The sequence below is a fragment of the Haemorhous mexicanus genome, chromosome 14 (assembly GCF_027477595.1).
Source record: "Haemorhous mexicanus isolate bHaeMex1 chromosome 14, bHaeMex1.pri, whole genome shotgun sequence".
NCBI lineage: Eukaryota > Metazoa > Chordata > Aves > Passeriformes > Fringillidae > Haemorhous > Haemorhous mexicanus.
Window position 1 is genome coordinate 9,544,749 of NC_082354.1, and position 22,062 is coordinate 9,566,810.

The window sequence follows — 22,062 nt, forward strand, 5'->3', positions numbered from 1 at the left end:
TTCAACTATAGACAGAAAAGTATGTAAGTTTTGTTGAAACTCTTGGAAAGACAAGGGTTAAATTTATAGCAGATTGTTTCTTTTCCTAGCATCTTGTTTTCCCCAGATGTGCAGTAGGAGATTATATTTTTACTTTAAATTGCCTGATTAAAACATTCCTGAAACACTCATTTGGCATCCAGTCAAGCTCAGATGCTCAGTTCCTGTCTTCACTGACCCCTGTGGTCAGGGGGAATCTGCCTGAGATAGTTTGCTCCTTTTGGTTTTGAAAGCAGAAGTTCAAGACTGAGAGTGTTGGAGTGAAAAATACATCCCAGGTGACTGAAATATACAGACCCATGAAGTGAAGTATAACGTGTGCTCTTTTTCTTCAGGGTCCAATGGGAGTTCCAGGGTTCCAGGGAATCAACGGGATCCCAGTAAGTTTGCATATGTAAATATAAATCACCAGAATGGTAATCACAAGAAAAGCACCTGAACATGATTAGATTGTCCTAGCACATGCGTAGTGTACCTTGCAATTGCTTGCCTCTATCTGAGTGTTTGTTTATCCACCTGGTGATTCCATGCTGTTTTGTTAGACAATGGGAAGCTGATACATATCAGAAAGTGAGCCTGAGTTACATGGGGATCATTTGCATGATTGATTAGCTTTTCTTTCAGCACCAGTTCCCTCAGCACTGTCTAAAAACCCCTGTATCATAAAATCATAGACTTGCAGAATGGAAAGAGACCTCAGAGTCAAACAGGCATGATCAGCTATGCTTCAGGCCATTTTTAGCATGTGTTTTCTAACCAGTTTTAAAACCTTGTGATGATGGAGCCTAAATTCTCTATTAGAAAAGCTTTGCTAACTTCAGTCTTTCTTTCTGCAGTTTAAAGCTCTTGGTTCTCATGTTACTGATCAGGGACACAAAGAGAAGATTGTTCACTTTTGCTTTGTAGTAGCCTTCTTGTATGTGATAGCTGTTACCAGGTCTCCCTCAATCATCTTTTGCTATGACATGAATGAAAACAGTGATGAGAGCTGAGGCTCTCCAGATAACCCTTAATTCTCTTCTAGGTTCTAGTCCTGGTTTAGATCAGGTGACAGGTAGGTAACCACTTTCCCTGACCATCAGGAACTTTTTATTTCTTTCATTCTTTAGAACTTTGCATTCTAGAGACAGTTTATAAAAAATTAGGTGGCTAGAGTGTTTTTGCCAGCTTTCTTTTGCTTAGTCTCTCCAGTGATTTTTGCACTATCTTGCTGTATCTCAGGGGAACTTTAACTGGATCAGCTTTAGAAGTTGCCCCAAACTTCCTTACTCTTTCTACACTCTTTGGTTCATCCTGCTTTTGCCTTCTTATATTAGAATTATTTTTATTTTCTTGATGGCATTTTTCCATCCTGTGTGTCATTGTGCCTTCAGACTACGCTCATACCCTGTTTCATCTTCCCTGCTTTCTCATGTGGCTAGGAGTTCCAACAATTGAGCTGTGTTTTCTTACTTCATATCAAAACCAGAATACTTGTGATAGATTGGCTGAAAATGCACAGTTGGCCTTGTAAATGAACTTGTTTGATTCCAGTTCCTTCCTGGCCCTTGTCCTTTAGTCCCCCTCTGCTCATCCTTGCCTGTTTTCTCTCCTGCTCTACTCCCTTGCTGCTATTTTTTTTTCTTTTACCACCAGCCAACTGTCTAGGTCTGAAGAGAACAAGCTGTTCCCATAATACTTAATTTAATTGAACACACTGTGGGAACATGCTGTTCTCAGGGTGTTTTTTCAGATGAGGCTCTAGAGAAAGGGGATTCCCAACAGTGAGGGGAGGCAGAGATAGAGCAGCAGCCATTGCCAGGTAGTTGGCAGGGACAGGCATTCCAAGGAGAGAGCAGGGAGGCAGATGAGAGGATTCAAAGCCTCCAGCATAAGCAGATCTACTCTGCTTTGCAACATTCTGCAGGTGGGTGAATGGGAAAGAGACAGATTTTGCTGGTCATGAGTAGCAAAATGCTCAGCACTGTGGCTCTTCTGTGCCACAACTGCATGGCAGGAAAAGGGGAAAGGGAAACTTGTTCATACTGCTTACATTATAACCGCTAAGATAAGTGCTTCCATTGTAGGGTGAAAATAGCAACCATCACTACTTGAGTAAATATTTTTACTTTTGTCATTACATTTCAGGATAGGGAGCAACTTAGATTTTTTGTGAAGTGTAGACAAATATAAGCACTTCATATGGATATGTGGAATGTAGAGCAAAGGAGAGAACATGGGAGAAGTAAAAATATATTGCTATCTCTGCACATCTAAATATGAAGAGAGATTCTTTGTAGTATGCAGATATGTAAGTGTGGGCAGGTGTAGTTTAGTCATGGCCATGGGCAAGACCTTTTTCAGAGGGGAATCCCACTGCTGACCTTAAGGGAAGTGGTATTCCAGAGAGTTCCCTTGGGGAATGCTGGTGGCAAGTAAATCATGTTGTTGCAGCTGGCCTGACTAATCCCTTCAACCTAATAAATACAGCAGCTACATGTGTTTATTGCTAGACTTTCATGTCATGCTGTAGGAGAAGCCCTCAAATCCTTAGCCCTACTTGGGAAGTTTATTTTTTCCTATAAGACAAGATTCAAGGACGCCTCTGGCAAAGGCTGGAGCTGAAGCTGGGAGATGTATATAGCTTTTCATGAACTGTCCAAGGAGTTCTAGAAGGAAATGCTTTTATGATAAGTGAGCCCTTGTCTGTGCCATGAGAGCCAAAGCTGTATGAAGAGGCAGTTTTGTGACCTTCCTAGAGTCAAAGAGAGCACTTGATGATGGCTGTAGAAAGGGGACTTGCCTTAGCAACCCATGAAACTGTTCATTCAATTAGTTTTGTATTCATCCCTAATTGCATTTGTTTCTCTGTTTTAATTATTCATCAAGCTCTCTTGTTGGGATTGCCTTTTCCCTGTTTGATTTACAAAAGAGGCCCATTGGGATCACAGTGTCAGTGTACAGCAAGAGTCAGATAAAGGAGGGCCCAGATAACCAGTTCAAATTTCCTTATCTGTCTCACACCAAATGCCTCCTTTTGTGAGTACAGAGAGCACAAGCATCTCTCCAGCCTGTGTTTTAACTCGCATCTGTAAACTAATCACCCACCCTGACATGTATAAGTAAAGTCTGTGAAAGTCTTGTGCCTTAGTCAATTGAGGTGCTTGTGTTCAATTGGCACATCTGCCAAAACAGGAATTAGAGGAGGTGAGAGCAATGAAACTCTTAACCACCTCTTTTTCAGGTCAAGCCAGCTCTTTAAATCAGTATTTTAAACCCCTGGGAAAAAGCTTCTTTTAGGGCAGGACTTAGCAACTCTCAAGGAAGTCAGTTGCGGGTGTTCAATATCTCCTCAGATAAGGGTCTTAAAACAAAATATTATGAACTCTGATTGCAGATTAGCTTTAAAGTAGGAAATCCTGTGGATTGTTTTCCTAAAGCAAAAGACACAGAATATGTGTGTGTGCTTGTGTGTCAGTCTGTGTCATGCTTTGGCACAGAACCACAGATATGGATGCCATGGGATTAAGTGACGGGGGCACAAATTTATTTAGCACACATAAGAAATCACTGTGATCAGCAATTTTATGTCCTCTCTATGTAAGCCCTACTCACATTTTAAGAAGATACCAAAGTGCTTTGGGCCTCTTACAGGCTGTCTTGGTCTGAGAGTTAGGAGATCTCACCCAAAGCGTTTCCCAGGACGGCTCACCCAGCAGCTGTGTGCCACGGGCTGACTCTGGGCCAGCAGGAAAGCTGGAGCAGCTTGGCTCCCTGTTGTCTCACTCTGAGGGGCAGATGTTGGCCCTTTCAGCTTCACTAAACCTTGCAGCTGGTCACCTTGTGCTGTAACCAGATACGTGTGCACTTGTCCCACATAGCTCCTGGTCTTATTTATGCTGTAAACAAAGTGAAAGACCTGGTAGACACTGACAGCTCTGGTCTCTGACTCTGCAGTCACTGCCTGTCCTGTCAGAGACTTGATGCTCTTGGCTGTGACATCCTGCATGGATCAAATTAATAAAGTAATTTCTAAGAGAAAAATCTTAAGTGGCAATAAATTGCTGCTTCAGCCTACTCCAGTTACTTTACCAGGGCCTGGCAAGTCCCTGCTTGCACGCCACATGTGGTTATTTTGACAAGCAGACTAATCATCAGAGCAACTTGTACTGTTAATGCGGTGGTCTCTGATGGTAATGCTTTAGGATGACTTCATTCCATTCCTTGTTAAATCTCAAATTTCTACTTGTCTGGGTGAGCTGCCTTAATGGTCCAGTTGAGACACACCTGACATTGATTCAGTTTGTACCTTGTTGACTGACAGAAAGCAGATCAGGTCTCTCTTGATTTTGTTGACACAAATGTCAATGCAGTTGCCAAATGAGCTGGACCAAGGACTTAATCTGACTGGATATTAACCCCATTAAGAAATAGAACAGTTATTTCTGTGCTGTCTTTGTTTCCTACTCTGCCAGCACAGGGAGGAGGTATGTGTGAATAAGCAGCAATGTGGAATAGCTGTCCTGGCAGCAGCTGAGGCCAGTGATCAGCTCGAGTAATTACATAAATATGGCCCAAGTAGTTCTGCATCCTTGAGAAAATCATCCTGCTACTGTGTGTCCTGAGCTTCCCATCTATAAAATTAGATTATAGCATTCCCACATTTTTTTCAAGGTATTTAAAGATCCTTAGATAAAAAGCTTTACATTACTGCAAAGTTCTTATTGAGTTTCATCACAGTAAATGCTATTGGCTTGGACTGGGAAGACCTTTAGTGTTGCAAATGTGCTTTATTTTAAGTGTCAGCCATGAAGAATTGTTAATGTTCTGCTTTATCTCCATTTTATCCATGTTTGGTTTTTTTTACTTTCCTAATGTGAGTCATAACTTGCTTAGTGCCATATCTTAAGGACAAATCTTTGGGATCAAACAAAAGTACTTTTGGGATGAGTCAAGATCACCGTGTACAGAGGGGAGAGAGAACTGTCAAGTTACTGATACTATCTCCATAAGTTTAATTTTTCTTCTTGCCTTAAAACAATGTTGTTTAGTGCCACAGGACTCACTTATAGGAAAAGCAGTGCAGAATCAGGAGCTGCCTGACACTTGAGCATTGTGAATGACAGTTCTGCCTTTCTGCCTTCTGCCCTCACATACTCATGTGGCAGTGAAGAAAAACTACCTGAAGTCCCAAACTTTGATCTCCTTTGCACTAGTACCATGCTGAGTAAACTCCAGTCAAATTAGCTGAGCTATACCAGGCCAAAAGACATATAAAATCAGAATTAGGTACAATTATATTTTGCTCTGCTTGATTAATAATTGGCCATTGCAAATACTTTTTTGAAAATGTTGTTAGTTTAATTGGATCTTTCTTCCAGTTACTTTGCCTGGGTCTTATGTTTGCTTTGCCAGGTCTCATATTTAATATAACAAATAAAGCTGCTGTGCTTGAATGGCCTGATACTGGAGCATTAACATCTGTTGATCTATTAAAAGAAGGAATCCACACTGGAGAGGAAGAGAAGTCACTGAAACTCCAAGAAGATTTGGATTATAAATGCTCAGTATTGTTGAGTTGGCCTCTGCCCTTTCTTTCACATGAGCAGCTTCTATTCCTGGTGTCAGGTGCACCCTTGCGTGCAGTTTGACACTGTTACATTCCATATGGTTCACACTGCTGTGGGATGGTCCCTTTTGGGACCTACTCATGCACAAGTTATGTACTTCAGAAAACTATCCCTTGGAGAAAAAGGTAATCAGATGAATGCAGGCAGTGTTCTAGGATTTAGCCTTTAGGGAGGGTAAACAAAGCTGGCTGAAGAAGCTTGTTCTGTTGCACTCTGCCATACACTGAGCTTGGTCAGGAGTTGTGCAATTCTTTTGGTTTGTGTTGCCATTTGGAAGGAAGATATCAGTTTTCTGGGGACAGCAGTATTACTGGCAAATAACAGATCCTGTTGGACATTCTCTCTCTTTCCCTTCACACAGGGTCACCCTGGGCAGTCTGGACCCAGAGGCCCTCCTGGCCTCGATGGCTGCAATGGCACCACTGGGAGTCCTGGCATTTCTGGACCTGATGGGTTTCCTGGCCTACCTGGACTGCCTGTACGTCCCAACTCAAATGTGTTCTGTAGTCACTAACCAGGATTTGCTTTTTGTGACATTGTTGAGAAGTAACTGCCAAGTACTTATGAAGAAGCCAAAAAAACCTAAGTTTGTTAGAATTGTTAGAGGTCCTGTGGATAAAATCCCCTCCCTCACCTGCTGCCATCGCTGCTTTGAATGCAGCCCAGGATATGGGTGGCTGGCTGGGCTGCAAACTCACACTGAGAGCTTTTCATTCAGAAGTACTCCCAAGTCCTTCTCCAGGGCTGCTTTCAATCCAGTCATTGCCCAGCCTGAATCTGTGCTTGGGATTGCCCCAACTCAGTTGTAGGATCTTGCACTTGCTGAGGTTTGCATGGGCCCATCCCTCAAGCCTGCCAAGGTCCCTCTAAATGGCATTGATGTGTATATGAAGAGGGGAGTTCTACCATGTCAAACAGATTCAAATAGGATCTAAGGTTGTCAAAGGCCTAAAATAAAATCTAATATAAACAGGAAAATACCAGAGAAAATGTTTGCAGAACCTTGTTTTTCTAAAGCTGCAGGAAGTCTTTAGTTCTCATAATAGCACAGCTTCTCTGGCAAAGCAGCAGTGGTACTTTTACAGTTAACTGGAGCCAGGAGTTTGCCTTGTTCATTATGCTAATTAGAGAGTCTTTCAAAACTAAAGCAGTATTTTTTCAAGAAATTTATTTTTTACTTTTTTTTTTAAATCAGGGTCGTCCTGGCCCAAAAGGCCTTAAAGGAGAACCTGTTTTTGCTCAAGGCAGTCTTAAAGGAATGAAGGTAAGACTTGTCATCACACAGGAGAAAATGCAGTACAAAAAACTCTTTGATGTCCCACAGGTTGCAGGGCTGATACTGCAGCTTTGATTGCTTGTTGTGTCAGTCCTGGGTGTCTGAGTGCAGAGCTGTGCAAAAGGCCTTGTAATAACTTCATTAATGACACAGAATACTCTCAGAACCTGGAATTGCTTGTTCTTTGAAGAGATCTTAGTCATCCCATACTGGGATGCTGAGACATTGCTCATCCTGTTACTGTTCAGTGCATGTTACAGCTTCTACTGTGAGATTGCTGCTGCCTCTCAGTGTTTCTGGAACTGGAAGGTACTAGAAGTTTATCAGTCACATTCTTGTGTTACATACATGTTTCATTAAATATTGAAAATACTAAAAAATTCACTCTGTGATATAAGGCCTCCACACTGACTTTGCGGGTCTAAATTAGGAACTCCTCTAAAATTCTATCCACATTATGTACATTCATAAGTTTGTAGAAGTTAAATAGGTCTTTATTAATTTATTTCTGTAATTATGGGAAATAAAGATAATTTTTTATTATGATGATATGCTTTTGCATATTTTATAGTAGTCATATAATAAGAGTTTTTATAGTGTACTTTCAGTGGTTTTGTAATTAATATTTTTAATGCCACTTTATTTTCTCTTGTTACGCATAAATAAAATGGTTCCAATTTCTCTAGAGGTCTCCATTACCCAATTCAAATATGGAAGCACAGATTTCAAGATATTTTCCCATTTACACTTGATCTAACATTAACTAACTTCAAATATTTCTATTTATACAAAGCTTGATGTTCCTTATAGTTTGCTGCAATAATGTTGCGTAATTTCTACCTATGCATTTGTGATTTTTAGGGTGAAAATGGTCTTCCTGGATTGGATGGAGTTCCTGTAAGTTGTTTAATATGGGGCATAATGATTTTAAACAGTATTAAGTAGGTACATTTTCAGGTATGGAGTCTCAAGGACCTTTTTCAAATTAGTGGGATGTGTATTTACATGTGTGATACCAGTAGTGTAAGCACTTCTAGATTTGTAAGGGTATGAGTAGGGGAAGGGTATGGTAGAGAAAGTCCAAATTTTCCTATTACCTCATTATTCCTTTTTCAAATCAAACTCCCTTCTACCATTGAACTCTGTAACTTTGATTTTCAAAGTACCTCTAATAATATGAAATAAATTGCTTTAATATTTAAATTGGCTTACTTAACTAGGAGATATTACTTATGTTTTCTGAGACTCACTTTGGGTAGGGTTTGATGGGGTAAATTCTACACATCCTCTATTTGTCTTCTGTTCTTTTTATAGGGCCCAAAAGGTTTTCCAGGTCCAGTAGGTGCTGCAGGCCCTATAGGATTACCAGGTTTGCAGGTAAGAGACCTCAGCTGTTGCATTTGTTGATAGAACAGTTCCAACGGTTGGCGGTTTCCTTTCCCTTGTCTCTGTTTGTGTCATGGCAATGAGCAAGAATGCCTGTGCAGCTGAAAGCACTGAGCACAGCTGACTTCCAGCATAGGACCCTCAGTTTTGGGTAGTTTAATCTGATCACAAGAGCAGAGGCTCCTCACTGGGCATCCAGAGCAACAAACGAGGGCTCCAGCAGAGCTCTGCAGAGCTCCCTGCAAACACCAACACCTTGTTACACTGCTCTGAGCACTGCCTCATCCCAGGGCTGGGGGAATGGGCTGACCTCTGATCCTTGGAGCCTTTCTTGCCATGAGATGTGTTAGAGTTGCTTTTTCAAGATCCTACAAGAGAATTTCTATTGGGCAAAGGTAAAACGAAACTACATTTTTGTTGGGTTTAAGTTGAAGTTTTCTCTTAATTAATGACATTACCAAAGAGCTGTGCTGTTAGAGATGTGAAGACTTGAGAGCATGTGTGTTGCTTTTGCTTTGGAGGCAAGAAAGTTCAGGTACCACTGCAGATCCCAGCATTGCTCTAGTTGTTTGCGTCCTAATTAAGTCAAAAGGAATAAAATCTTGATCTTGTTTACTTTTAGGGTCCAGTGGGTCCCCCTGGGCCACCAGGTCCAAAAGTAAGTAGCTACCTTTCCTGTTTTCTTTTTACACCTAATTTTTGGGGTTTAACCGTGCTGTGGGCTTAAATAATAAGGAGTGGTGTCATTGCTGTTGTTTTATTAGTCATTCATCCATGGTTTTTTTCTCTCCTAGGGTAACATGGGATTAGGCTTTCAAGGAGAGAAAGGAGAAAAGGTAAGTGAAACTTGTTTTATTATGGAAAGAGCATGAATTAATACTCCAGAGTTCCATCACAGCTTGGTCCTCTAGATGGAGGCTGGATTCTAGCATTTTCTTCTTTTCCTTTTTCTCTTCTTCTCTTGGACTGACTGATGGTTCAAATACTGAAGAATCTTGCTGCTTCCTTATTTGTTGGTACACTAAAAAGGATGGGAGCCTATTCTGGGTGAAGAAGAAGGAGAAATCTCAAGTCAGTGCAGTGTTTTTGTGGTTATCAAGACCTGAGGTCATTAGGCATCTTTTGAATCTCTGCTCAGTTTCTTTGCACCATCACCTGTTGTATTGAGTTGTTCCAATTACTTAATTCTTCCTAGCTTTCATTCCATTCTTTGAGTAAACTGGTGTGTAATTTATAGTCTCACTATCCTAAATGGGTGTCTTGCAGTCAGAATTTACACAGGCAAAATGGGGCTTCTTCAAGTAATCATTATGGGACTTGATTCTGCTGATGTTGAAATTGGTTCTCCATCTTCCACAATTCTAATTGTTCCTTCTCTTCTTTTTTTTTCTCCCCAAAGTTTTCCGCAATGTTTTCCTGTTGGTTCAATAGCTGAGCCTTTTTTTTTTCCCTTGGCGTGTTTTATATCCACAAGGCTTTGGAAACAGATGCATTTTGCTCATCCTGATTTTCCAGCTGATATTTTGATTCCCGTGACCAAAGTCCCATGCCAGCATTCAGGCACACAGATTTATATACACGAGATATAACTGAAGTGGTTTTTCTTCTGATTTGTAGGCCATTTCCATGGAAAATTGAACATGGTCTGCTATGTTAATATCTTCCTCTTTTGTTTACAGGGTGATGTGGGGCTGCCTGGGCCTCCAGGTCCCCCACCATCCACTGGAATATTGGAATTCATGGGATTTCCAAAGGGGAAGCAAGGAGAAAAGGTCTGTAAATTCAGTTTGTCACCCCTCTCCCTCTCCATGCTCTTTATTCAAGAATGAACAAAATCACTGAACAATGAGAGCTGTTATATTTCCAAATCAAAATAATTTTCTGTACCAGTTTATTCTGTCAAATGGTTATTGAATAAAAATATTCATAGCTCAGAGCATTGTGGACCACAAGAGAGTACATACCTCTCAGAAGAAGAAATCTGGAAGCTATTTAAAGGTTTTGTCATTAATCCTAAAAATAAGTGAACTGTAGTTTGTTTTTGTTGAACCTGTGAAATTGTGTCAGCTGAAGCAAAAAAATCAATTTAGAAAAAATAAATGGAAGCTCCAGCTCTTTTGCCTTAGTGCACACTACTCTGAAATAATCAGATTTTTTCACCTTTGCATTGTTGTTACTGGGATGTGAATTTAGGTCATCAGTGTTTTTATGAAAGCTGTGTGGTTTGAGTTAAAGATTGAGTTAAAGATTCTCTAGACATTTGAAATTTAGGCATACTGTGTTAATCTGGGACTTATACAGGCTGGTTTGGGAGCCCAGTCTGAGCTTGCCTGAACCCCTGTGTAAAGTTATGAGAGATTGTTTTACTTAGTCAATTTACATTAATGTGAGCTGAGGTTCAGACAAACCCCATTCCTTTGGGCTCACTCTGGAATTTTTAAGCAGAGTTGTGAAAAACATTGCTGTCCCATCATGTGCTGTTTTGCTGCTTTCATGAGGCACTGTGCATGTTGCCCTTTCCCAGCTGATGGTGTGACATGCCCCTGGTTTGGCTTGTGGCAGTTGTGGGCAGCAGAGCAGCAGTTGCCAGGCAGTGGCCAGAGGAAGCACCAGCTCTGTGCTGAGAGCCTCTGATGCAGCACATGGTGACACAAACCCTGGGCACTGGCTGGCAAACAAAGGACAAGCTTTGCTTTAGGTGTCAGGAGCATGGTGGGTGGACAGGAAGGTCTTGTTTTCACAGGCACAGTGATTTATTGTGTTTGTATCTTCCCCCTGCCAGGGAGAGCCAGGTCCTCAAGGCTTCCCTGGAGACCAAGGATTGCCTGGCATCCCGGTAAGGACAGAGGAGTGTTTTTAACATGTGCCCAATAGGGGTTAGATGGTTCAGCAACCTCTGCATGGCTCACAAGGCCTCTACAGGAGTTTCTAGGCACCAGAGAACTTTGAAAATCTGATAAAAGTGTTCACAAGACTTTTTGAAGAGTGTAACTGTAATCTGATCATTTTTTGTCCTGTAGATACAAAGAATAAAATACTGTCCTACCACAGACTTGCAAAGCTGCCCCGGTTTCAGTACCTGCAGCCTGCTGTTTGCAGACCTGCTCAGAGCTCTGCCCATAGCATGGCCACTTGATGGCAGTGTTCCTTGTCTCACAGACATTTTTAAAAATCCTATTTTTTTTCCTTTTTATTGTATATAAACATATATACTTTAAAGCTGTAAAGCACATGCAGATCTTTCTTTCTATCCATATGCAGTTAATGTTGAATATTAGTGCTAATCAACTCAGCATGTGTAGCATCTTCTCTATATGAATTAAGAAAAACAATTTACCCCTGAATTCCAGAGAGCTATTTCCCAGCTTAAAACATTTTGTAAACAGAGGTTGTTTCAATAAGTTTAGGGAATAAATATTTTTGGGAACTTCTGACTAATAAGATAAATTGTTTGCCAGTTTCTTCAGTTACAGATGTTCTTAGGAGAAATACGTGCAAGAAAAACCTGCACATGAAGCACAGTTTGTTATTAGCCTTTCTGAACATGTTCCATGCTTAGCTTTATGCAGCACAAGAGACCCATTGAAGCTGGTGAAATTGAGCATATGTACAAACTTAACCACAACTGTAAGATATTTTAAGATTGAAGCCTGGAAATTGCTTAACTACTGTAACTCTTGCTGAAATTAAATCCTGGTGTTCTATCTCTGGATTTGATACTTCTTGCTGACTGGGAAAGCCACCAAACATTTCCATATGTTGAGCATGAAAATTCCAGTTTTGTGTCATTCATGGGCTTTGGAAGGGAAAAGCATGCCCTGAGCATTCCCTTGAGCTGCTGCTGTTAAGAAATGAGACTTGAAAGAATTTCTCAATGTGGAATAGAATACAGAGTAGCATTGGCAGGTCTTTGCTGTCTGTAACATGGGGTCACTTGCAGTTGACACTGAGATATATGCCATGGTTTAAATGGATGGAAGTCTTGGGGAATAAAGCAGGTCCTGTACTGCACATACTGCCAAGTCTGATGGATAGGAGTTTTTCTTTCTGGGACAAAGTAGTCCCAGCAGAAGCAGTCAGCTCCCTTTGTCTCACTGTTGTACTGTTTGTATTAATAAATGGGTTTGTGTTCCCTTTACTTAGGGATGTGCTGTTCAATTCCAAACAGATCACAGAGATTTAATGTTGACATTTTTCCTCAGGGCTTTGGAGGTGTTGGAGAAAAAGGAGAAAAAGGTGTGCCTGGCTTACCAGGTGGCAGGGTAGGTAACTTCACCAAGTCTTTAAATGCCTGTTCTCAAGCACATGAAGTGGGCCTTTCATTAACAGACTCATTCCCTGCCCTGATGTGCTCCTCTGCACCAGGAAGACCAAGACATTCTGTTCTGTGTGTGCAGAATAAACTGTCTGATAGAAAGTCTTGACCACACTACAATTTATCGGTCCTGCTTTTATCAGTTATTTTGTTAAATTCTTTACATTGTTATTGTTAATAATTGAGAGATAAGAAAGGCAGTGGTAGCTTTTTCTTTTGAAAATTTTAACTTTTAATTCTTTGATGCTGAGATATTTGAAGCCTGATCAAGCTGAGATGGAGCCTCTAAAAGTTAATGTCTTTGCTGTTTTAGGGTCTTTTGGGACTGGATGGATCTGAAGGAATTCCAGGAAGAAAGGTGAAATTTCTTCTATTTTTTACTGTTCTTAAGAGTTACAGAAGCCCTCTAACTGCTTAAGATCTACCAACTTCCTTATATTGTGGCCTCAAGTTCTCCGATGGAAAAATATACCTGCCTTATTGAAGTAGTTAAGCTAAGTAGAAAGTACAAAATCAGTAGATCCTGCATCTCCCAGTGTTACTTTAAATGTTTTGGTGCCAATAATTTTTTAGAAGGAGAAAACAGTGGGGGGAAAAATGTGTGGGACAAGGAAAAGAATGTTTTAGACTCTTCATTTTGCAAGCATTTCTACAGTTCTGTGAGAACTCCTAGGTGTTGTCCTGATTTGCACACCTTCAGCCTGCTCACGAGTTCTCACCTGTTTCACAAGGAGGCCTGAAAGAGCTCTGGTATTTTGTGAGTGCTGAGAAATTGATGCCATCAGTTTTCTCTTTCTTTAATTCTTCTTCAAATTTTTGGTAGGACAATGAAATTGGTTTGTGATTTGAGTTCAGCCTCTGCAGATGTCACAGCTAAAAAATAATGCCACCTAATTGTCTCACTGTGTATCATCATTCTCCTGTGGGGTTTTGCAGGGCCACCCAGGTGTTCCAGGCTATCCAGGACTGGACGGAGTCGAAGGCATGAAGGTAACTTCTCACTAAAGCATTGGTTTTTTAAAGGTATTTGCATGAATAAATAACTATCATCCAGTCAAACCTCCTGTTTGCCTCTATATCACTGTCATTTTCAGTATGTTTAAGTTCCTTATTCACTTTATTGTTAAGCACAAAAGCGAGTGGTTGCTGAGCTATGAATACTCAGGTATTTTAATAATTTTTCAATGTTAATCATTGGACTTCATGACTTAGAATTGTAGGTGTAGCCTTTCTGGTCTCCTTTATCCTTACACCAATGCCATATTTATTGGACCATTGAGGGAAGATTAAGTGGAAGTGAGTTAATGTTAAGATAGTTGCTGAGGCTATCTGAAGTCTTGGATCACAGTTCTACAAGTATGAACAAACCTGAGAACATGTTCAAATTCTTGTACTAAATATAGGTGATGCATAGCAGACATTTTCTGGGTATCTTACAATTTGGGCAGTCAGCTGGAAACTGAGGGGAAAATGATTGGCTAGTAGTTTGCTGTGAAAACACTGATCTGCCACCAAGATTGCAGACTTGTAAAATGCAAGTACTGAAGGGATGTTTTGTGCAGAGTACATGGAAGAAGTAGTATTAGATGTTTCTGTACAGAGAAGTGTTACTGGAAGAAGCCATGAAGTGTGCACTGCCTTGGCTCACTGCATGGTGTTTATATGATAAATATGATGGCAGTTTGGATGACAGTCAAATTTTGTGCTTGTGATTTCAAAGAGGATCTGATACTCTTTGAGAGTGTCAGTGAGAGGAAGGAATGACACTGCAGTTTGTCACAACTTGCTTGTTCTACCTGGATGATTTTACAAAGGAAACGGTTTTTCTGTAAGCTTCTGTTATTGAAATTCAGTATTGCAAGGCAACAGATAGCTGCAGTGATGAAAGCTTTTAAAAATGAGATAGCTCGTAGCAGCTTTCACCACAAAGTGAACAGATATTATCTACCTGATACTGGTCAGTGTGCTGACATAATTGGTCTCCAGTACACATTGTATATACATGTCTGTGTTTCCTACTGAGGTAATTGGAGACCTTCAGAGGATGGCTGGACAGCAGCAGCCATCTTATCTGAAGCAGCCATCAGTTTCATCAGACAGGAACGATGTCAGTCAGGACAGCAGATGATTATGAATAGCAGAACAAAGTGAATTCTTCAGCAAGACAAAGAATGATGGTTACTCAGTGAATGGCTGCAGACATTGGTACCATAATACAGTCTGCTTCCTGACCAGCAGCCTCCTCTCCATCCCCCATCTGAGTGTGGTATGAATCTGTTTTCTTTACAGGGTGAATTAGGTGACATCGGTCCCCCAGGTCCTCCTGTCATTATTGACAGGGAAGGTGTAGTCATTTCAGGTACACATTTCCATTTTCTTTTGGAACTCATCTAAAGCACTTTTTCTGATCCAGCTTTCTTTCTTACTGTATTTTAACACTTTCCCACATTGTATATTGGGTCTAATCTATCCCTTGTTATTTTTTCTTTATTTCTGTATTGTTTGGCTACGCATATATTTAGTTCTCTGTTTATAACTTCAGAATTTAAAGAAAGCCATTTTAATGATGTGTCTCAAGGCAGAATGTCTTGCCTGGGACAGACTGTGTGTGAGCACAGGCAAGTGCTGTGTCTGCTCTGTAGACACACTTCAACCTCCCTTCATTATCCCAAGAAAGAATGGCTTCATGGTGCTGCATGGTAAAGGGTGCTCTAAATGTCATTCTGCTGTTATTTGTTGTCCAATGAGGCAAGAATATTGTTGAGAAAAATTAGCTTAATTAATGCCACAGCTGACTGAGGCCTGCATGGGAACAGTCTCTGAAGCCATAAAGGTAAGGAGTCAAATTGCATGATCTCTCCTATTCTTTCTCCTTCAGTCAAGTTTGAAACAACCTCTGTAACAGCTCAGGAGGAATTTTTCCCAGTATTATAAACTTTGACTGACAGATTTCCTGCTCACAGCTTGGCAGCGTTTGCTATCCGAGAGATCAGTGGCTACTGCATTAATTGAACAGTATTTCAGCAGAAATTCTGATGAGATTTTCTTCCTTGTTTTCCTCTTTCTCTAATAGGTGCCCCAGGTGACCCTGGAAACCCAGGAATACCTGGTCCTCCAGGAGATGAAGGGATTGTTGGTTTACCAGGCCTTCCAGGGGCTCCAGGGTTTCCAGGCCTGGAGAGAGGTAAAGCAGCTGGGACAGTGCTCTTGGCAGGCCGTTTGCTCTGGGTTTTGTGGAGAAGTTTCTGGATAGTGGCCTGGAGATGGTGGAGGTATTGGAGCAAGCCTCTCCCTGCTCCTTGAAGGCTGCTGTATGAGAAGTAGGAAGCAGGGATGGCACATAGGGAAGCCAATTGTGTTGGCTTGGATGGGAGCAGAATCGGTGCCATAATTATTACAGCCCGGGTTTTCACATGTGAATATTTGGCGTGGCAGTGTACACAGGAGGCTGTGGTTTGATTTCCATGTTGAATGTGCTGATTGGAAGAACTTTTCCTGCCTTTTACATTATAATGAATGTTTTTGAAATTTTTAAATGACTTTTTATATTTGCAATAAAGAGCTAACAGATTAGTTTGATAAACCCACTGGGCGTGCAACCCATTTGTCCCATCCAAGATCTCACTCAAAAGTTTTTGTTTCACTTGAATGTCATCTGGGAAATTCTGGCCTGCAGTAATCCAGATATTTGGAACTGCCAACAAAATCAGAAAATAAACCCCCCTCAGTGTTACATAGTTAATTGTCTGATTGATCATAGGGACTTAAACAGTGCTGTGAAGTATTTTGGATCACCAACGGAGTGTGTAAATGGGAGCCAGTTGGTCCCTCCAATTAGTACTTTTTCCTTGGTGTAAAATTATGAATTGTTCTGTCCTAACATGATTGCAGTTCAGGGTACAATGGTAATTATCTTAACATTAAAAATACTTCAGGATGTTTGCTGCTGGAGAGCTGTTCATTGTGTCATTATTGTCTAGATGGAATGGGCCCTGGAGACTCTCCAGGTGTTCCAGGAGTGAAGGGTGAAGTTGGAGAACCAGGAAGAGCAACAATTGGAATACCAGGCCCTCCTGGCAGAGGTGGTTTACCAGGTCTGCCAGGGGCACCAGGATTGCCTGGTTCACCACGTATGTAGAATTTTTACATCTATTTTTGTATTAGATTCAGAGTGAAACAGGATAAATAATCATTTATATATTTAGTTCTTTGCCAGCAAGGATTGTTCATCTGTGAACTGCAAATGTTTGACTGACACCTCATTGTGATTGTGGCTCACAAACTTATATATATGAGTTGACACTCCTTTAAAGTATGACAATAAACCTAATTATTGTTGAGCGTGGTAGCCTGAGAGATTGAAGCACAAAGTTGTGTACACAAAGTTTATGACACCAAGGGCTTTGAAGGGCTTGTTGGCTTAGGTAAAGAATAGACCAAAGCCCTTATGAATACCTGAGGCAAATGTGTGTCTTGTGAGCAGGTAGTTTGGGTACCAGGAGTCAGATAGGATGCCTGAAGAGATGGTTTCCAGACCTAAGGAAATAGAATTTTGTTTTTAGATGTTCATTTGCATGAATGTCTGTATTAAATTAGTTGTGTGTTGTTTTGTTTTCCTCAGAAATTGCGTATTACAGGATCAGGGTTGAGTTTACAAAACTGTGTTTTACTATCCTACCATAAGCTGGTATTCTTTTGAGAGCCAATCCTTCAGAACAGGGACACTCCAGTGATGGAGCCAGTGAGCATAGTCTGATAAACTGGTTTTCTGTGGAGAAGAAACAAGTGTTCTCTTAACTTTTTGCTAGTCAAATCTGGCTCAATTTTCTGCAGAGTCTGTAAAGCTCCTGTTGCTGTGTTTAGCTGATGGCTGCAGTTTGTCTCCATGGAGCATCAGACCGTGCTGGTCAGCACTCCATCCTACTGTTGTCACAGAGGGGAAGGGTTTACAGACAGTGTAATTTTAGATTATGTTTGATTGTTTTCTGCTGCTGTTTCCATCAACTTATGTTTCATTCCATTCAGCATATAAAGAGATGTAGACAACAGTCCTGCAGTCATGAAGTGAGGGGCAGGGAAAGTCCCCTTAACCCTTTTGCCCTTTAGTATCTTTCCTGAGCTGCAACCACTGAATGAAAGTCGTTTGCCATTCTTTACATTACCTGTCCACAGCTGGGTGAGTTCTTTGGTCAGCTGGTAAATCTGTGAAAAAGTGCAGTGGCAGAGTAGAGGAATTAAATTCTGTTGGATCCACACTGTGAGAACTTTTGCTTTTCTGTATGAAGAGCTGGAAACAAATGTGGCAGAGAACTGCAGAACTACCGTGGGTGCTACCAACCAAGATCCATCTCCTTGTGTTATGTCCACAGTTGCAGTTTTGTCTGGTGTCAGTTGCATCACTGATTTTGTAAGTCAGTAATGAGCTGGAGATCAGCCTTCTCATGGCTTTTCCTTGCCTTCTTTCTGCCTATAGGCCCTTCATTCTCCCCAGGGATAATCCTGAGTGGAAGGACTGGGGTCCCAGGGGAGCCTGGGCAAAGAGGGCTGCCAGGAGCTTTGGGGCCAAAGGGCTACAAAGGTAATTGACTCTTGTTTTGAGAGAGCTTTTCAGCTGTCATCGGGCTGAAAGATATTTACGTGTGGTTAATATCCTAAAGGATGAGTTGTGAGTTTCTTTATGACAAATCACAGGAGGGGTTGAAGGAGGCAACAGCCTTTGCAATTTAGAGACAGTTGTGCCCAGCACTGTCAGTAAAATCCTATTTCTTCTTCTTATTCTGCACAGGCAGATAAGCTGATAAATATATCATGCACAGAAAATTGCCTAAGTAAGATATACTTTAAAGCCATGAGACTTAGAAATAAAATCTTATTTACTGCTTTTTGCAATAGAGGCTGTAAATGAAAAAAAAAACTTAATTTTATTCTCCCCTGTGCTAAAAATCATGAGAATTTGGGTCTTACTGTGTGACAGAACCAACATGACAAAATCCATGCTGACACAGATATCACTATGCTTGGTGATTGTTTGGGTCCATGACCAGTAACAATTCAGGGGATCATTGTAACCTACTGTGAGGGGGACTATGGATTTGTTTTTTCTGATAACTATCTCTTAAAAAATGCACAAGACCTCCCTAAAACTCCCCTAAACCCATCTGTTTAGGAAAGTTTAAACCTTTGGGAAAAGGTCTAGAAGTGCTGAGGTTTGTGCCACACATGGTTATTTGGTGATGGGCATTGCATGGAAATTAAACTGGAGAAAACCTTGGCACTCACATCACTGAGCAGAGGAGAATGAGAATATGAGAATGGCTTTGTCTTAATTGAATCAAATATTGCTTTTGGAGCTCTTGCAACTGAAGAGGGTCTTTATCCAAATGAAACTCAGTTTGGACTGTTTTCCAGGAGAGGCAGGTGATTGTGCTTGTGATGGAGGAGTTACAAGAGCTGGCTTAAAAGGCATCTCAGGCCTACCAGGTCCATCAGGAAGCCCTGGTGTGCCTGGTGCCAAGGGCATTGGTGGGGACCCAGGCTCTGTGGGAGCACCAGGACTGCGAGGCCCTCCGGTAAGGCAGGAACAGTTTATGTTGGTTACTCTGAATTATGGCCATGAGCAATTGCTGGTCTTAAATGTAATGAAAGAACACTTTTTTTTTTTTCGTATTTGCTTCTATTTGTTTGGATTTTTTAAAAAAATCCACCTAGAAACTGATCTGTGTAAAGAAACTGAAAGTAGAGATACTATCAGCTATAAAAATGGGAGAACAAATGGTTCTTAAATTCTGAGAACTGCACATTCATCAGTCAAGAGAAAAGCAGTAAGAGTTATTCATCCCAGGACTTCTTGGAAGTAGACATACGTTGGATTAGACCCAGGGCTCTTCCTAAGTGAGGGCTGGCTGGGGAAGCTGTTGTACATGTGCATGGAGAGAAGATCTGAAAAATCAAACAGGGAAATCTTTCCACATCAATGCTCATAGCTATAAAAATTGTGCTCCACAGATGGAGTCTGCATCCTAACTACTGTATGCTAAATACATCAATGAGAGTTGAGCTCTGGTTTTTATCAGACAGCTACCATAACAAATAGGATTTTCCAAAGTGCTGAGCATTGCTCATTGCAAGTATTTACTTTTGAAGATCGTAGTCCATAAAGATACAAGTCATTTGTCTTCAGAGGATCTTCATCAGTGTCAGTAAGTGCAGCACACCAAGCAATAGGGAAGAAGTTTCATTACTTGGGTCTCATTATATCGTGAGTGATGTAATGTTCCCAGATGCCATGCAAGATTGCTGTCACTGTTACCAAGGTTTGGCTTGCCACTGTGGAGCTGTAGTGACAGTACAAACAGCTGAAAACATACCAACCTCTTTTCCCTCCCAAGTTAATGTACACAATAGGAAACTCTCTGGAGATTCTTTCTGATCTGGTCATTGTGTCCTTGTATGACATTTTTAAGAAGCAAAGCCTTTTCTCTGCACATTCCTTTTCTTTATGTATTGGTCTGTAGGCTTCAGCTGGTCAGCAAGGACTTCCAGGCCTTAAGGGAGAAAAAGGGGATCCATCCTATGCAACAGTCAAAGGTGCCCGTGGGGACCGCGGTGCGACAGCGCCCAGAGGACCTTCAGGCATCCCAGGAGCTCCAGGCAGGGATGGACTTCCAGGCTTGCCAGGCCCACCAGGCCCTCCAGTAAGTCTAGATTAACCTAGCAGCAGTGCTTCAGAACTGGAATAAGAGAAAGCAGCCAAGCCTGGCAAACTAGTCCTGATTAGCCCTGTGGTAAAGCTTCAAATACATAAAAAGCTCACAGTCCCTGAGCACAAATTTGTGTTGGTCAGGATTAATAATTAGCATTCCTAATGCCTCTGTCGAAAGATAAACTTCACTAGACCCTTATGCTGTTCTGTGTTGAGTTCTGAAAGACAAAAGACATTGTAGGCATAATTATAAGTAAAATCTTGAAATAGAAAAAAAAAATCACACCAGAATCTTATCAATTAAAAAGAAAGTAAATGTCTTTCAGAATCTGTAGTATTTGCATTTTGGCAAATACAACATAAAATATTCTTTGTAATAGTCACCAAGTTTTGCTGCATTTTAAAATAAAGATGGATAATTTACAGTGGTTTCTGTGTATCTTTTCAGGCTCACCTGGACTTTGCACAGAACCAACCAAACTCTCACACACTTTTAAAAATTATAGTGGTGGACATTCTTTCTGCATCCCTTTGACTTTGAGCTGTTGTTGTCTTTGCTGTGCACAGGGTGATGGTGGGCTGGGTTTCCCAGGTGAAAAGGGTCTGCCAGGATTACCTGGCTCCAAGGGCCATCGAGGAGAGCCTGGTTCTCCTGGTGTTGGATACCCAGGCCCTAGTGGAGTTCGTGGACCACCAGGTGACAGTGGAATGGATGGGTTTCCAGGACAAGCAGGTCTTCCAGGCCCTCCAGGTAAGTATTGCTGGGTCTGCTCTTACTTGGAAAAGGGTAAAGCTGCGAGTGAAATGGTACTCAATTTACTGCTGTGCCTGTGGCCAGGCCAGAAGATTGCATTAGGCTAAAGATGCTCTTCAAATTAATTGAAACTTGTTTGTGGGCTCATCAGGCCTCACATAGCAGTCACAGATTTCTCAAGTGTCATGTTCAGGAGGACACAGATAATAAGCAATAAACACTCAAGCAGTGCTGAAATACTAAGAGTATTAGATGGACCCTGACAATTGTTGGAGAGCCATTTTACACCAAAGGTGGTTAGGAAGAGTGGTAAAATGAGGCTTTTGAAAATACCCAAATCATTGTCCAAATAAAAGCAGCAATTCACTGATATCTGAGGTGTCTGATTCAGTTTTCAGAACTATTACTATTATTGAAATAAGAGCTCCAGATTTTTTAAAAAGAAGAAATGGTAATACATTGTATGAATGAACAGGTGTTGATGAATAAGAGGTTGTCAAGACAGTCAGGTAGGGAGTTCAGTTATGACTTGTGCAACCAGCTCTGGGCTCTGATTGCTTCCTGAGGTACTGTGGTTTGGCTCAATTGGTGTGTCATTATATGCACCTAAAGCATACCATAATGATAAGTGATAAAGTAAGCAAAGATGGGCTAGATAATAGTTCACATATGCTGTTTTATGCTCATTCTCAAATTTAGTTACATGGAAATTCATGTCTAAACATTTATGGAAAATGTTTTCATTACAAAATGACTGCAGAAAGCTGGTCCCAGTGTTCCATGTCAACCATTTAAATATAATTAAGGTAAACAGTATTTTTATTTTGTCAATGCTGAGTTTCAGTGTATTTTGCATGCTGTGTATACCTGGGCTTCTAGGTTTGTAATTCTGTCTGTGTCAATAATGCAGAGCTAGTAAAGTATTTGCAGGCATAATATAGTGGCATAGATTTCTGGACTGATAAAGTGATGCTCTGAGCT

The 22,062-nt window shown here is 41.0% G+C and overlaps 1 protein-coding gene across 2 annotated transcripts in view; it reads left to right on the forward strand.

The window, feature by feature from the left end:
• COL4A6 (collagen type IV alpha 6 chain) overlaps positions 1-22,062 on the forward strand; it is a 110,469-nt gene that overhangs the window by 71,796 nt on the left and 16,611 nt on the right. For both annotated transcript variants that reach the window (XM_059859060.1, XM_059859061.1), the window contains 19 exons: positions 375-419; positions 6,010-6,126; positions 6,844-6,912; positions 7,786-7,821; positions 8,239-8,301; positions 8,933-8,968; positions 9,105-9,146; positions 9,990-10,082; positions 11,093-11,146; positions 12,513-12,572; positions 12,939-12,983; positions 13,562-13,615; positions 14,915-14,984; positions 15,699-15,809; positions 16,606-16,755; positions 18,099-18,203; positions 19,034-19,194; positions 20,140-20,319; positions 20,895-21,078. In XM_059859060.1, coding sequence (XP_059715043.1) covers positions 375-419; positions 6,010-6,126; positions 6,844-6,912; positions 7,786-7,821; positions 8,239-8,301; positions 8,933-8,968; positions 9,105-9,146; positions 9,990-10,082; positions 11,093-11,146; positions 12,513-12,572; positions 12,939-12,983; positions 13,562-13,615; positions 14,915-14,984; positions 15,699-15,809; positions 16,606-16,755; positions 18,099-18,203; positions 19,034-19,194; positions 20,140-20,319; positions 20,895-21,078 — 1,675 coding nt within the window. The remainder of the gene's footprint in view (positions 1-374; positions 420-6,009; positions 6,127-6,843; positions 6,913-7,785; positions 7,822-8,238; positions 8,302-8,932; positions 8,969-9,104; positions 9,147-9,989; positions 10,083-11,092; positions 11,147-12,512; positions 12,573-12,938; positions 12,984-13,561; positions 13,616-14,914; positions 14,985-15,698; positions 15,810-16,605; positions 16,756-18,098; positions 18,204-19,033; positions 19,195-20,139; positions 20,320-20,894; positions 21,079-22,062) is intronic.